Here is a 17,484-nt window from a genome sequence, read left to right as displayed (position 1 = left end):
CTTCAAGATGTGGCTTAATAATCATTTTAAAGATGCCAACACTTAAAGAGTAGTACCTAAAACATTGTCAGCAAATTCTACTATAACTCAATACGTTTAAACACTTGGCAAAATAATTTCCCTTTTCTTTTTATCAAGCACTTATACGTTTAAATAATTCTCTTCTTTTTTTAAGATGCTTTGACAAGTCATACAATAGCCTCATCTTTACCAGATTCATAGAACTCAACCCTCAATCATTGTAATGCTAATTCTTGATGTTACCTGGGAGTCTTTTTTGTTGTTTTTTTAAATTTGCTGTTTTGTTACTTTAAAAAAAATTAAATATAGAATTTGGAAAGGTAAATTTAATTATGTCAGTACAGTTTTGTCATTAAGTTAATTAGTTAACCAAATTGTTATAAAAGTAGAATTAAATTTATTATGGTATTGTAAATTACATTTTTAACCCCCTCCTCTCACCGAATAAATTCGTTAGTCAGTCTCTGCTGTTAGAATATTTAATTGCCTATCCACTATGCTATTGTTATTATAGTATTCATCTATATATATAAAAGGCAAAACGGCTGCACGTGTTTTTGTATGTTCAAGAAAGGCGATTTTTTTTTTGGGGGGGGGGCTCTTGATCACATTACTATTTTTTTAGAACTTTTTATATACTCCCTAGATTATAATATTTATGGACGTTGCATCTAGATTTATTTACATTGACTTTTAAAAAATTCCCTCTATTCCATCCTTTCGCGTATTTGTTTGTCTTTTTCGTATAAATAAAGCGAACCTAATCGGAGTGAAGGTACAGTACCTGACCTTTCGTGCCGGAACGTCTTGAAAGCAATTAACTTTGATCAATGTCGGGGAAACCCTTCATAGCAGACAATTGCTATTCATTTGGATGCTGCCAGAGTTCCCCTTTTTCAGGGGAACGACCTCATGGGAAAGCAAATAAATACTACGAGAGAAAACAGAAAGTTTGACTGGCCCCAGGCCACGTTTAAAAGACACTTTCATTTCTGCGCCGACTCTTATGATTCTCAACTTAATTATCATTAGGTTAACAACTTTTTGATTGACATCGCTAAATTTGAACACTTTTCAATTCCTGTGGCGTCATAGAATAGCAGTAAGAGTTCAGGTTTTCTTTAACTTCCTTTTCTGCCTTTCACTTTCTTTTCCGCCTTCGCATGATGGGTTCGAACCTGCCTGCCTACTAACTTTTTTTCTCAACACACACCTCCAAACACCTTGGGCAATGCCAAGCACTTCCGCTAGTCTGTAAATAAACTCTTTACCAATGATCTATTGGCACCTTATTATTCTCCGTCTCAATTCAATTTTAATTACAAACAAAATGGATACAGTACCACAGTACCAGCAAGATTTAACATCGATACTACAGCCTTTAATACAAAAAATACAAATATTAGAAACTTACTTTCATTAATTTGGACAGTTAACGATACTGAAGAAACTAGAAACAACCAAATGGTTTCTTAGCATTGATAAATAGCATCTCGGCAGAAGTATTTGAAAATATTAGTGACATAAATGATGATACATCTACTATAAAAGCTCTGGATACGGCATACACTAAGCCCACAAATATAATCTATAACTGATGCCAACTTATAATTATAAAGCAGCAATGAACATAAACATGTTACAATTAGGAAATCTTGCTAAATTAGGCATTTTTTCAGGCTCTGATTTCCAAAGTAAATAAAAGCCAAGAGATGCAGGTGCCTTTTATCAGTGGTATCTCTTCCCCTCCAATTTGATAATGACTTTGTGAGAAATCCTCACTAACTTTTTAAGTAGCATTTATTTGCATAACTAGGAGAATATGATTTCACAACAGAATAGCTCCTTTATAGTGAGAATACAAAGTAACTTTTATGGCCTTCCATAGTGTGCCATTTAGTTTCTCAATTTGTCCTTGCCTTCAGGGTTGCTCTAGTCGTTTCTAAAGCCACAATACCTTTTCTGCCTAAGTAGTCCGTAGTTTCCTTTGAAAGAAAGCCAGTTGTTCTATCTGTATGAATTATATCAGGCATGCCAAATATCGCAAATAGTTGATTCAAACATTGAGTGACAGTTTTGCTCGTCATATCTTTATATGGAAATGTAAAGACGAGAATATTCATTGTTTGTTACCATGTATGGACATAGGTAGTAGTTGCTTTAATGTAATTTTTATCTCAATTTATTAAATTACTAGAAGTAAAAAGGTTCCAAAAGTTTGTCTTAAATACATGAAGATTTGCTAAGAATTTTAAAGCTAGAATTAGCTTTCAATTTGATAGATTTATTTGATATTTTCAAGAGTCACAAAATAATTTATTTAATTTATTTTGCAACTATTAATATAAAAAATAAAATGGCTGGTTTATTTAAGAAAGTAGTTTATTTTGTGATCAAAATATTATTTGGAATAGATATTTCAAAATTTCATTTCATTTTGCAATTTCAATTTTAGTAAATATTTGATTAATAGTAAAGAAAAATGTAGTGCAATTATCACACATTGATATAAGAAGCAGTAAACACATACAATTTTATTGATATAGAATATATATGTGTGTGTGTGTGTGTGTGTGTGTGTGTGTGTGTGTGTGTGTGTATATATATGTGTATATAAAATGTCTTTTTTCTCCTTTCAAGAATTTCAGTTTTCATACATTCTTAAATTCAATGTTTCAATAAATTTTCTGATTCATGCATGTGAACCAAACAATTCTTTTTTTCAGTAATCCATTGATTCATGATAAAGAACTCTGAAGCACTTAACGTTAGCCAAGTCCTATTTGTAAATAATATCTATATCGCTTCTGGCAGTTTTCATTTGAATGTTTAATTTTTATGATTTGAATTTTAGTTGAACATTCCATTTTTCATTTTTAAGGAGCCTCTCATTGTTACAAATATATTTTGGATAGAAAAGTCCATATCTTTTAGAAAATGGATCAATAGTTTAAGAAACAAAGGAACTGGCTGCAAGTCGTGTGTGCGTAGAAGTAAAGAAATTGAATCCAGTTTTATTCACACATTCACTCACATATGCACGAAGCCACATGTACAGGTATTTTCAAAGGAAAATAAAATCTTTCAAAAGGTTTGATTTTAGATGTTTTTCTTTGTTCATTCAAGATAGAGAATTTAGTGGATACAAGCCTCAAGGACAGAATGAAAGAAGGATTTTTAAGTAAAATGCACATTGTTTCATTTATCTCATAAATTTTCTGCTGTTTTTAAAAACTTAATAGAAAAAAAAAGAAAGGTGTTTGGTGTTTGTGTGTAGAGTAAGTGCAAATGATTAGACACACATACACACATTATGAAGAATCAAAATAATAACATATGCACATAATTCATATGCATATGTTCACTTTAAAAAGCAACAGTTTTCTTTGCCATTCAGACTAGCATATAAAAACATGGACTGACTAGCATATGAAAATGAAGAATGAATGCTACACAAAGTTTAAAATATGTTTTTTCACAACAAAACCTTATACTCCAGTGGCCTCCGGGCCTTGATAAGTGGTGACCACCATGTAAAAAAGAAAAAAAAATTTTTTTTAACAGATAGCACATTGTTTTGATAAAGAGAATAAGGCTGCTCGAAATATTAAACCTATAATGGCATCTGTAATTTTACATGCTTTGATGTTTTCCATAAGACATTTTAATTTTTTTTTAAATGTAAAGAAAAGAAATTCATTATTTTTAGGCAAAAAAACACATAAAAACCATATTATATATATATATATATATATATATATATATATATATATATATATAACTACTAAATTTACTCACATAAAATTAATATACGAAAGTATAGATTTATGCGTAAACTTTAAGTATTTACTTAAAAAGTGCTCAATACGTAGGTAGAGCTAGTTAGTAATTTATAAAATATATATGGTGATTAAGCTACACTGAATATTCGGCGTTTCATCCACTCTAGAACTCAGCAAGCAAGCCTGATGAGTCCTAGAGTGGATGAAACGCCGAATATTCAGTGTAGCTTAATCGCCATATATATTTTATAAATTAGTATATATATATATATATATATATATATATATATACACATACATATATATATATATATATGCACTAGCATGGGTACCCGATGATGTCCGGGTCAACATGAAGTTCTGTTTGGAACAAACCTGCTATACTAAGGGTATTAATCATTTTCATCATGGGCAACTTTGATAGCCCCACAAAAATTTCAAAAATAAAAGAATGGATAAAAACATGTAAATGTAAATGCCCCAAAAAAGAAGTACCTGATACCCTCTCCACCAGATATTTCGGCAGAATGGATACAAAGAGAAGCTATTCTCCAGATATTGAGCACTTTTAGTTGCTTGGGTGCTGGACCCCCACCCCAGCTAAAATTAAAAAAAATAAATAAATAAATAAATGAATCAAAACAACTTTTGTTTCAATAAAAATAGCAGCGAGTGCCAGAGCGACCGAAAAAAAAAATAAAATATGTAGGCAGACTCCAACCTGAAAAGTGAATAAAGGGAAAAGCTAATTTGCCCACTGTAGAAATAATAATTTTATAAACATTAACGCGTTTGAAAAATTTAAGAACAAAATGGAATTCCTTTTATTGGCTTGTTTTTTTTTTGTTTTTGTTTTTTTTTTTCACTGACTTTTTATTTTCACAAATAAAAGAAATTTTCAACTTGTTTCTTTTTGAGGGAGGGGGGCGGGTTCACTTTCCAGAACACTGAGAGTCTGTATAGTCGTTTCAAGAATGATAAAAACAAATGAACGAGATCTTTTCGTTTATTCGTGTTTTATTTATTTATTTATTTATTTATTTTTTGATATTTAAAAATAAAACAAAACATCTTTCTGCCTACACGAAATTATTTTTTCATGCTAGAAACTTATTGCGATTAGCAAATTATTTTATGTGGGGAAGAGTTTTTTTTTATCTTTTGAACATATAAAAAAAATTCGTCAGGGGAAATGACTCTACCCGCTTCTCAAAAAATAGATGTCAGAAATAATAATTCCAAATAAATTAAATTAAATATATTATCAATATAATTATTATTTAAAGTTGATGAAATAACAATCTTAAATAGAACACTTAAAATAACTCTCTTGCTAGAAACTTAAACTAGCATACAGCTATTAAATATAATCGATTTTCCTTAATATATATACAAATGAGGTAACCTCTTAATCGTATATTTTGAAAGAACCATACTATATATAGAAATAAATGAAATATTAAAGTCATTGACCTTTTTGTATATATTAATCAAATTGTGAACAAACAAACAAACAGACAGGAATACAAATATATATATATATATATATATATATATATATCATAACCATACTTAATTCAAACAAAAGGCTCAGACTCATTGTGAGCCAGACATTAGCATCAGAAAAGATTCCCTGATTCATATGAAAAGATGAAAAAAAAATTATTTGCCTCCTATGTGAAACCAAATTAGTTTAATGTAGCGAAACCCATCTCTCCCAAGAATACCAGATTATGGAAGATTTCCTAATAGTGACACCTCAGCTGTTAGAAAATAGACTACCTTATTCTGAAGTAGGAGGTAATGTCTGGGTGGATATTCTTCTAGGACCAAATCAAATGCCATGCCAAGTTTATAGGTTGTGAGAATGATGTCCAAAATTTCCACAAATTTGTAAAATCAGTTAAACTTTTAAGAATGAAATAACACAATCAAAAATTAATCTTTCTATTATAGAGGGAAATCTCTCTCTCTCTCTCTCTTCATCTCTCTTTTCCTTTTCCGCTATGTGTTATATAGTATTAATATTGTAGTGATATTTTTTATTGCTTAGAATGAATGTCCTCAATATTTTTATTCTGTCCTTTCTTTATTAACTCATTATTAATGAACGTATGGTAGATACCATTTGGAATAAGAGTGAGGGTAAAGATTATGTATATTTTTGTAATTTTTTTTTAATATTGTTTTTTCACCCCAAACAAGGCAGAGTGCCATTTTGATGCAGGAGACTACTATCTTGCACATAAATTGCAGGTATACTATGTAGGGAAGCAAGATGTCTGTTCACATTACACTTGAACTTCTGCATGTCAGTACAGTCAGGGAAGTAGAAACCCGAAAGGGAATTCCAAAGTTTAGCAGTTCTAGGGAAGAAACTATTAGAGTAAAATGCTGTCTGACATTTTGTAAAACAGGCAGAGGGATGCAACATTTCGTCGATGGGGCAGAGGTTGAAGCCTAGCTGACAGTTTTAACCCTGTCTACCTCTGGTCTTCACACTTAAATTGTTTGTTTCTTCTGCTGTTAGATAATGATGATCGAGACGGCTACTAATTTTTTTAGAATTTTACTTGATAATTATTGATACACAGTTTCCCCAAAAGACCAGTAAATGTTGTTAGGCTTTTTGTTGTTCCATGAATTAATCTAAAAATTGGGTACTTGTGCATTAAATGAACCAGACGTAACTCAGCATTTGCTCAGCTTTGTCCGGCACATGATGTCAACAGCTCGGGTTTGCTGCTGTCTGATGAAACAAGGTCACCAGCCAATCAAAACGCTGTGTGCTTAGTCTAAATATTTTATATAATCAAATCCGTCTTAGACAAGATAAAAATCTTTGATGGTTGTATTACATTCAAACAATATGAGATTAATGAACATGTGCACTCAGGAGTCAATCTTTGGACCTTTATTGTTCTTGATATTCATACACAACCTCTCTAATGAAATTGTACCCGAGTTGGGTATATTTGCTGGTGACATACTATACATGACATGACAAGGCAATGTCTGAAACGTTAGAAAATGGCCTCAAATCTGTATGTAAATGGATGGTAACAGTAAATGCTACTAAGACCAAGGTCCTTTTTTTTAACAATTACAAATAACCTTTTCAGCTATCGATTACTATGAATAATCACACTATAACTGAGAGTTCATTATTCAAACTTTTCGGCCTAACATTCATAGATAACATAATTTGGAATAACTTCAAAGCAGACATTGCCAAAGCTGCTGCGAAGAAAGTATGCTCCCTCTATCATGCTAGAAAAATATTTACGCCTGACAGTATCTTATATTTTTACAAAACTACTATTCATCCATGTATGGAATATTGTTGCTGCATATGAGTCGGTGCATCAACCACTAGTCTCTCTCTTGGATAAAGGTTAAAACAATCTCTAATAGATCTCACACTCTCTAATATCTTGTAGCTTCTGTTCTATCACCGCAATGCTGTATCCCTGTGCTTGTTTTACAAATACTTTAATGGAATGTGCTTTCATAAACTTGTCGCACCTGCTCAATGTACTTAACCTGATATGCAGCAAAATCCCATTTACTGTAGAAATCCCCAGATGTTGGAGAGCCTTCTGTTCTAATAGTTTTTTCTCTCAAACTGCTAGATTTTGGAATTCCCTTTCTGTTTCCTGCTTCATCGATTGGACTACATGAAGATATTTAAATGTAATGTGAAGAGACATCTCCCTGTTCAACTCCCTACTTAGAGTGTCATTGTATGCATGGTCCCTAATTCATAGTAGCCTCCCCCCCAAAAAAACTAGAAAGATAGTTTACAGATGTATACCTTTCCTATAGGTATTAAAGAAAATGACTTATGTGGCTATCCTTAAGTTTTGGCCCGGCTCAACATTGCTTAACTTCAGTGAACCAATGTTTTTATATATCAACATGGTAAGAAGACAGATTAGCCAATCATTACTATGTTTAATTATCAGCAAATTCAATCAGAGGAGCTCAATATAAATTACCTTAAGTTTTCCCCTAATTGTTTTTATTGATAATTGCTTAGTGAAAACTCTCTTGCCAGTCTGAATAAATAAAAATCTCTTAAAGTTTTACAGGCATTGCCGTAATCTTGAAAAGAAAAACTGATAGGAATTCTTCTCACCAATACTGCAATTCACACCAATAAATCTCTGTTCTAATGTTTTCTCTCAGCTGCCACATACTCAACTCTCTGTGCCCTTCTTAAAGCAACTTTTCCCTTAATATGTAAAAATGAAAATATAATAGAAATCCAGCTATAAACACAAGCTCTTTACCCCTTTTTCTTTCTGCAATACGTGTACCCAATATGCCAAACAGGTGCAGTGTCGCTTTTGTGAGTAGTTTCTTTTATTACATATATTGTTTAGTCTGTAGTCGTGGCTTTAAAGAGGCAGAGAGGCTTATTTCAGTAGTCTACATTTCCATTTTCTAAATCATTTATTATAACTATGTTATGTGTCGAAGAAACTGTTTTCTTTGCATTTAAGCTCTTGAGGGAAAGTGAAGTTGTCAGCAAGATCACGTTTAAGCTCTTGGGTGTTTTTCCATTGAAGATACTTAAAGAGTTTGCTGACATCATCCTCCAACTCTTAGAGATTGGAAAGAGAAGATCAGTGAAGAAAACAATACAATTCTATATGGAGAGTTTGCAATTGTCAACAACAGCTATAATTTTTAGATATTATTTTAAAACTCATTAAATAAAAACTATTTTTATGTACTTTTTAGATATATAATCAGTTTCTTTTTAAATATCCATGTTCTTTTTCATATCCATTAAAAATGTGGGAGATCTTTATGTTCCAGCCTTTATTGACACCTTTAACTTGTTTTCAATTTGATTATCTTTCAAGATATAACTTTTATATGCCAACTTATTCTTTCTTTGTTCTTTATTTACTAATGCATTTTTACCATGTTCTATTTTCATAGTTTCCTAATCCAATATTCTTTTAAGATTTGATAAATTGAATTTTTCTCTGAAACAATTTGATTTTCTTTTGTCTGATAATTTTATTAGGTAGATGTACTTTTATAACAAATATCGCTTCTATTTATATTCAGTCAGCTGTTTTTATTAATATCTTGTTTATGCTTTGAAATTCTAAAACAAGAATGAAAACATAAGTTTTGAAAAACAGTTAACATTTCCAAAAATATCTGAATTGCAGGTACATTTTTAGATGGACTCAAAGTTCATGATATTACATATATGAAATGTTAAAAGCAACAGTAAATAGACAAAAGGTGAGACTTATCTAGACGTACATTGATATTGAGAGATAAATATATACATACATTCGTAAAAAATGTGAGACCAGTTTTCTTATATATACAAATATAAAGCCAATAAATAATGCCTCTAATGATCACATATTGTAATCTTTTTCTGTTCATTAAAAGCCATTCCTTAGAATGTAAATATTTAACGGATTCTGAAAAGATATTGACCTATTTTATTTTGAAGAATAAAAATATGTTGCTCGCATCTGCCATCAGATATTTATATATTAAGTTTACTATGAATGAAATAACTGAAAAGCATACATTATACAAATATGCTTTTGTCTATTTCATATATAAAAACTCTGTAAATACATATGCCCGTTACAATCCTACACATACGGTCATAAGAAGATAAGATGAAGGAGAATAAATTCACGGCACACAACCTTAGGGTTGGCAAGCTGGCGAGCAGGGGGTGGAGTGTCACAATGTCTTTAAGGTTTTCTCCACACCTGATTCATCACTTCAAGAGGCATGCTCAATTACTTGATCACCCCCCCCCCCATCACCATTCACAGAAAATTAAGTAAGACAAGTGCTTATGTGACATGGGTGAACTGAATCACTATTATGTAAGGACAGTAACCACCGATTATACTCTCAGCTGATACCCAATTATACACCTGTTTTACTTACATCTAGTATTCCAAAATGTTTTACTTACATCTAGTATTCCAAAATGTTTTACTTACATCTAGTATTCAAAAATGTTTTACTTACATCTAGTATTCCAAAATGTTTTACTTACATCTAGTATTCAAAAATGTTTTACTTACATCTAGTATTCCATAATGTTTTACTTACATCTAGTATTCCAAAATGTTTTACTTACATCTAGTATTCCAAAATGTTTTACTTACATCTAGTATTCCAAAATGTTTTACTTACATCTAGTATTCCAAAATGTTTTACTTACATCTAGTATTCCAAAATGTTTTACTTACATCTAGTATTCCAAAATGTTTTACTTACATCTAGTATTCCAAAATGTTTTACTTACATCTAGTATTCCAAAATGTTTTACTTACATCTAGTATTCCATAATGTTTTACTTACATCTAGTATTCCATAATGTTTTACTTACATCTAGTATTCAAAAATGTTTTACTTACATCTAGTATTCAAAAATGTTTTACTTACATCTAGTATTCAAAAATGTTTTACTTACATCTAGTATTCAAAAATGTTTTACTTACATCTAGTATTCCATAATGTTTTACTTACATCTAGTATTCCAAAATGTTTTACTTACATCTAGTATTCCAAAATGTTTTACTTACATCTAGTATTCCAAAATGTTTTACTTACATCTAGTATTCCAAAATGTTTTACTTACATCTAGTATTCCAAAATGATGACTCATCTAAATATTAACCAAATTCGATGTCACTTGATAGGTGATTTATTGAGAACCAGTTTGCCAACATGATTTTGCCATAAGCCTATAAGTGAAAAATTATTTTTGGTATTTTTTTTAGTTTGTCTATTTTATATAGATAAGTGGTTTGTAAATTCTAATGATACGCACACGAATATACTCAGAAATCAACCAATATGAAGATATTGTACCAGAGGCAAATCTACTGCATCTTTATGGTCTTTTTTCTATCATTGCAAGAGTTTGCAATATCAACTCTGTTACTATATCACCATTGTCTGTCCCCATTATTGATAGCGTCTCTTCACATGGAGGTAGAGCCTATAAACAAAAATCAGACTGTTGTCATGATACAACAATTTTGCGATTGGAATAGCTCATTGAAAAAGTGGGAAAATATCTGGCGATGCATAGAACTGAGTGAAATTATTATTGCTTTGCTAAATCTATTTTACAGAAAAAGTTGTCCTTTTGTAAACATGTAAGAATTTTTAATAGTTCCATTCGTTTAATACTTGATTTAATAATTAAGATTGTTGTGTATTTCTATAGACCACTGAATATGTAGACACAGTCAATATAGCTTTCATAGTTAGCTAAACAATATAATATTTGCATTGGTTGAACCAATATTTCTACTGTAAAAATTTCAAAATCTTTTTGTTAATGCCATTTCTTCTTTTGGGTTCAATATGATACTAGTTTGTCCGACCATAACTTTTGCACCCTTCGAAATCTATCATTAATCAAGACCAGCTTAAAGTCGAACTCTCTGTAAAATGTACATCGATTTACAAATGAATTAAGTAAAGATATTGGTAAGAATAACATTAATTTATTATTTTCATTTTCTATTTACTTTCAGTGCATAAAAAACACAGTCAACTGAAAGAGAGTCACCAGAAATTGTCTCGTAAGTTTTTATCAATATAATGTTATGTGTCCTATTTATTAATGACCTCTCTGACAAAACCGCCTCTGAGATGGGTATATATGCTGATGACACCACACTCTATGACAGGCATGACAGGAAAACAAATGAACACATATCTAAAGAAATGGCAAAAACACTAGAGGATGACCTCCAATCTGTAGTGGAATGGGGACATAAATGGATAGTCACATTCAATGCTAGCAAGACTAAACTGGCTTCCTTCAATAATTACAAGAAACCTTCTCTGCCACCAATAGCAATGGCCAGTGACTCCCTGTCTGAGAGTACATATTTCAAACTGCTTGGCCTAACGTTCACAGGAAACATGAGTTGGAACAATTATATTGAAAACATTGCCAAGGCCGCTGCGAAAAAGGTAGGCTCTCTCTACCATGCTAGAAAACTACTGACACCTGAAAGTATCCTGTACCTCTATAAGGCCACCATTCGCCCATGTATGGAGTATTGCTGTCACATTTGGGCTGGTGCATCTGCTGCTAGTCTCTCGCTCCTAGACAAGGTTCAAAAGAGAGTCGCCAATCTGATAGGCTCTGAACTGGCATCTAAGCTTCAGCCTCTGTCCCATTGACGAAACCTTGCATCCCTCTACCTGTTCTACAAGTATTTTAATGGTGAATGCTCTGACGAACTGCAGACATTTGTGCCCCCACGACATAGACACCCTCGACAAACCCGACAGGCAGCTAAATCTCACCCCCACACAGTAGAGATCCCTAGATGTAAAAGATCTTTCTACTCCAGTAGTTTCTTCCCCAGGACCGCTAGACTCTGGAATTCCATTCCAGGTCCCTGCTTCTCTAACTGTACTGACATGCAGAAGTTCAAGTGTAACGTGAACCAACATCTTGCTGCCCAAATCCCAACATAGTACCCCAGTAGTTGTTGTCCCTGATAGTAGCCCCCTACACCAAAGTGGCAATGTGCCTTGTTTGGAGTGAAAATGTACTTTAAAAAAAAAAAAAAGAAAAAAGAAATTAAATGTTGAATTTAAGAAGCAAAGATTTATTACTTGTGATAAAGAAAGGTATGTTTATTGGATTTTATCATTTTTTTTAAAAATTATTTACTCAATCTGAATCGGAACATATTTGCTTATTTTATTGTAAATCAACTGTTTTCAGTAATTTTGGTAAAAATATCTTCTTTATGCTTCAAGTTCTTCATATTTTCAAATAATTATTCATGGTGTACATGTATAAGCAGTTTATGTCAGGATGAACGCGATAGTAATGGCAACATTGAGTGATTTCATACTCTGTAAACGTTCCAAATTGGGGTTCACTATCAGTTGTAGTTTAATAATATACTAAAGACAGTTAACTTTATTTAGTTTATGTCATAAATTAGGGTACTGGTGCATATTGTGAACCAGATGTACTTTAGCATTTGCTCGGCTTTGACCGGAACGTGACATCAACAGTCGGATTATGTGGAGCAACAGCTTGGGTTAAGCTGCTGTCTGACGTAACACGCTGATCAGCCAATCACAATGTGGTGCGCTGAATTATAATGAAGCAGTGACATGCGCCTAACAGACAACTTTTGGATAAATATTGGAAGAAAGAAAAACACCAGTTGTTATAAGCAAATCATGGACAGTACCAACATAATTAATCTTTAAAACCTTCTTTTCCAATTTTTAAAAAAAAAATCTATTTTAGAAAAAAATACTTTAAAAAATATTTGTGATAAAAACAACTTTGTTTCTAGTTTTCCTTGACAAAAAAAAAACTTTTAAACATTAAAAAGAATGGCAAAATATATTTGCAAAATAAAAAAAACTTCTTTCAACCTTTTTTTTTCCTAAAAATTATTTGATCCCTCAAAAATTAATTTTTGCTTTTTCTAACCTTTTCTTGACAGTTATTATTAAAAAAAAAAATCGAATAATAAAACACCAAATTACAGTAGGTCGTTTTTTTTCTTTATTTTTTATTTTGTTTTTAGTTTCTGCATTTTACATTTAGTCATTTTGTCTATTTTCTTTTACATAATGTTATGATTTTATCGGCGACACTCAGTATAATTCGGCTGTTGATATCATGTTCCGGCCAAAGCTACATGAACACTGAGATACGTCTGGTTCATAATATGCACTACTTCAATAAATTATGTTAGATGAATATATATTTAATGTTTTATAATTGAGTTTTTGTCATCTGTTGTTATCTTTATATCAAAAAATTATGAGACAACTTCATCTGTATTCCACACTACCTTTGAAAATTCTTTTATTTATTGTTAATAAAATATTTATTCAAATAACAAATGTAATGGTTCAAAATAAAACGAAATGTAAAAACTTCTATTTTAAAAATGAATCTGCCAGAATGCATTTTGTTTTCTTCATGAATAAGTCAGACATTTTAATCCTTTGTTGATAGTTGAAAAAAAATGAATTACTTTGTAACCGTCAAAATTTTAAAAAAATGTTGAAACATGTAAACTGTCAAATAGAAGATTCTTTATTGCTTTAAAATTTTGATTTTTAAAAATCCTCATGTATGAAAAGTGTGTCTTTTGAACATATATTGAAAGACTGAAAGTTATATCCAATTAAAACATCAATTCAACAAAATTAGGTATATCACAATTTGATTAAGTTAATAATTTGATAACTAAATGATATTATAATAATTAAATGTAACTTTTAAATTCCTATTCAAAAAATTATAATTAACCAGTGATTTAGAGTTGTGTGGGACAACTAAAATTAAAGAGGAAATATTTGCCACTACCATTGTGAGATCACGTAGCTAAGTGAGTGATGCAAGGGAGGTAAATTATATTTTTTAGAATGGAGACGAAATGTGCGTATTTTAGATTGAGAAGACACTTCAGTATTAACTTTGAATGATGAGTGAGAAATATTTGCATAAGAATGGCCTCTTTGGTTTCCTATGGGTTTAATAGTTAGAAGGGAAAAAATTCATGATTTTATATATATATCGATGTCCCTGTTCAGTCTCGAAAGACAAAGGATACCCCCTGTAGCAGCAGCTATGTGTGTAATTGTGTGGCAAGAGTTGTGCAATCCCCAACCACACCTCTCCTGAATCAGCACTGCTTGAGCCCAGTGGAAGGAGAATGCCGAGATAATCTAAGAGCACATACAGCAACTGGAAGTCCGGAATGGTCACCCATCTAATACTGACCAGGCTCATCGTTGCTTCACTTTGGTGATCTGACAGAAACTGGTGTATCAGACATGATTATGCCATATAGCCGTGTGTGTATATATATATATATATATATATATATATATATATATATATATATATATATAAAAATCACATGTAAACTTTATAAATGTTTATATTTTTTCTCTATTCAGTTCTTATTTGTTGGTAGGAATATAACGTGTCTTAATATGGGATTGACTGCTCACTCGTTTAAAGTAGTGATATAGTGCTTCTTTGACTAACAGTCAAAGATAATGAGTAAGACAATTATCATGATGAAAAACTCAAGACAGTCCCCCACTTCAAATAATCCATTTATAGCTATAAGTTATAAAAACAGTCTCTGTGAAAACCATATATTTGAAGTTTGATTCTGTAATATTGACTCAAAATTCATTTTTTGTACAACAACGAATAATAATTTATTATTATATGATATTAAAGATTATTATTATATCTTTTTTATTAACCTTGATAATTATATTAGCTAACATATAATTTATATATCTTCTTCATTATTTTGAAGTCCATATAATTTAGATTGTTTTTTTAAATAAATCTGAAATTTACATTTATAACAACATCAACAAAATACTCTACATAATATGTGTGTGTTTAAAGATTGGTTTATGATAAAAAGTAACCATAATTAACATTTTCAGTTTTTACTGATAATACTGGATAATTATCTTATCTAATATATTTATTTGTTTATTATATATTGGGTCCTCAAAATCATACTGTACTAAATGCAACTTTTACGAAACCTCAGAAAAAAAGGTGAGCACAACCTCCACATCATCCAGTTTGTCTTTTTCCTGGGACATAGTCATACTACATGATTCTGGGGGCCTGATATATGAATCTGATCTATAACAGTAAAAAAAGGGGGGGCTTATTGTTATTCAGTCGGTTGTTGTTTTATTATCATTCTGTATTATTTAGCAGAATTCATGTTCCTCCTAAGATCTCTGCAAACTTTAAAAGAATTTGAAAAATAATACTAGAAAAAAATAAAAAAACAAAATAAAAACCAATAAAGTATATAATGTAAAAATATTAGTAAAACAAGTCAATAATTCTGATTTTTCATTTGGGTTTCAGTTTAAGGAAACCAAGTTTAGTCTTGTGTGATTATTTTTTTCAATTTTATTTCATGTGAATACATATACAGTGTGTCTCAAAATGACGTATCCATCCTTTAAATCATTATAACTTGTTCAATTTATTGTAAATAAAATTGATATAAGGAAAAAATATAATAATTTGAGAGTAAAATTAAAAACAGAAAATTAACTTTTAATAATGGTAAAATCTACTAATTTCAAAATTTTTATAAAGTGAACCCTAACATTAAACCCAACCCATTCTGCTCAATATATTTTTCATGATGTAAACAAATTAATCTACAGACATCGAGTAATATTCCCTCTGGTAGTTAAACACATTTTTCTTTAGTTATTATTTGCATTTCAGTAATTGTTTCAGGTTTCCTGCTGTAAAATTGTCTTCATTAAATCTCCTCAAAAAAATCCAAAAGGATCTATATGGTAATTAAACTCTTTCATCTTCTTCCAGTCCATCTGTTTTGCATGTTTCCATCCAGATAATCGCTCAAAACGGAGAGGTGAACTCTATATATGTGCGTGAGGGTGTGCTGAAAAGAAATCAATAGTGTGCTTGATTGTAACGTTTGCAAGAACTAAAATACAAATTATTTATTAAAAAAACCTTTAGATTACTGATTCTGTAGTAAAGGTCTTCTATGTCAATGAAACTATATTCTGTCTTCAGAATAAGATGTAGTTATTGAATAAATAATTTATATATATACTAGCAGGGCGCCTGGAATTGCCGGGCCACAAAATATGCTTAAATATGATATTTTAATTTATGCAGATTTCGGATTTATTATGATAGAGCATATTTTCTATTGATTATTATATTGTATCCAATATATAGTAGTGATTTAATATATATATATATATATATATATATATATATATATATATATATTTATACATTTTATGTGAGTAAATTAAGTAATTATATATATATATATATATATATATATATATATATGTGTGTTCAAGCTCTGATGTGGACGTGTTAAAAGCACACAGATGTTTTAGTGTCTTTCTGTACTTCTCCCAGACAAATCAACCTCACGTGCACGTCGTGACACTGCCATGCAGACGGGGCTCTGATGAACGGCGAGTGTCCTGCACCGTATAACTGGACCTCCACTGCCTTGTGGGCCAAGGTTATTTAACCAAAGGCTAAGGGTGAGGTAACCCTGACAGAAACCTCCAGAGGAGCTTAGGCCCTGTAAGCTGTGGCATATATGACTCCCCGGCGTGTGGAATATGCTCTGGTGCCCAGCAACCTAAGTTCCAGTCATGGATCAAATGGCACGGTGGGTGGATAGGGCTCTGTAAGCCATAGTGAAGGCAACCTCCCTAGGAGAAGGAAAACTCTGATATAAAACCTGCGATGACTGCTGCATCCAATGATGTAGACTTGCTCTTTTTTTTTTTTTTTTGGATCAATGTGGCAGTTGTTTAGAGAGTGGAATTGTCTCGGTGCAAAGTCTTTCTCCACTATAACAATCCTCATGCACAGTCATTGCTTGATATAAATTAGATACACTTTTATATCGAGTGATGGCAATGTTTGAAAGTGAATTTGTTGCCATCATATTTATATATATATATATATATATATATATGACTTGGGTGTCATCAGCTAGAATCCAAACAAAAACATTTTGCAATTGAATGGTATTTATTACAATATTACCTAGGACAGAAAGATATCAAAACTTAAAAAATTATTGCAGTTTAACATACAAATGTATATTTG

At 31.1% G+C, this 17,484-nt stretch overlaps 1 protein-coding gene across 1 annotated transcript in view; it reads left to right on the top strand.

Moving 5' to 3' along the window:
* LOC145288248 (uncharacterized) overlaps positions 1-17,484 on the top strand; it is a 600,777-nt gene that overhangs the window by 223,757 nt on the left and 359,536 nt on the right. Inside the window, exon 4 of the mRNA XM_080136286.1 lies at positions 11,351-11,398. Coding sequence (XP_079992412.1) covers positions 11,351-11,398 — 48 coding nt within the window. The remainder of the gene's footprint in view (positions 1-11,350; positions 11,399-17,484) is intronic.

The sequence above is a fragment of the Euprymna scolopes genome, chromosome 11, assembly GCF_053919585.1.
Source record: "Euprymna scolopes isolate OS-2025 chromosome 11, ASM5391958v1, whole genome shotgun sequence".
Classification (NCBI taxonomy): Eukaryota; Metazoa; Mollusca; class Cephalopoda; order Sepiida; family Sepiolidae; genus Euprymna; species Euprymna scolopes.
Note: the sequence above shows the minus strand (reverse complement) of the source record. Positions and strands in the feature narration are given on the sequence as shown.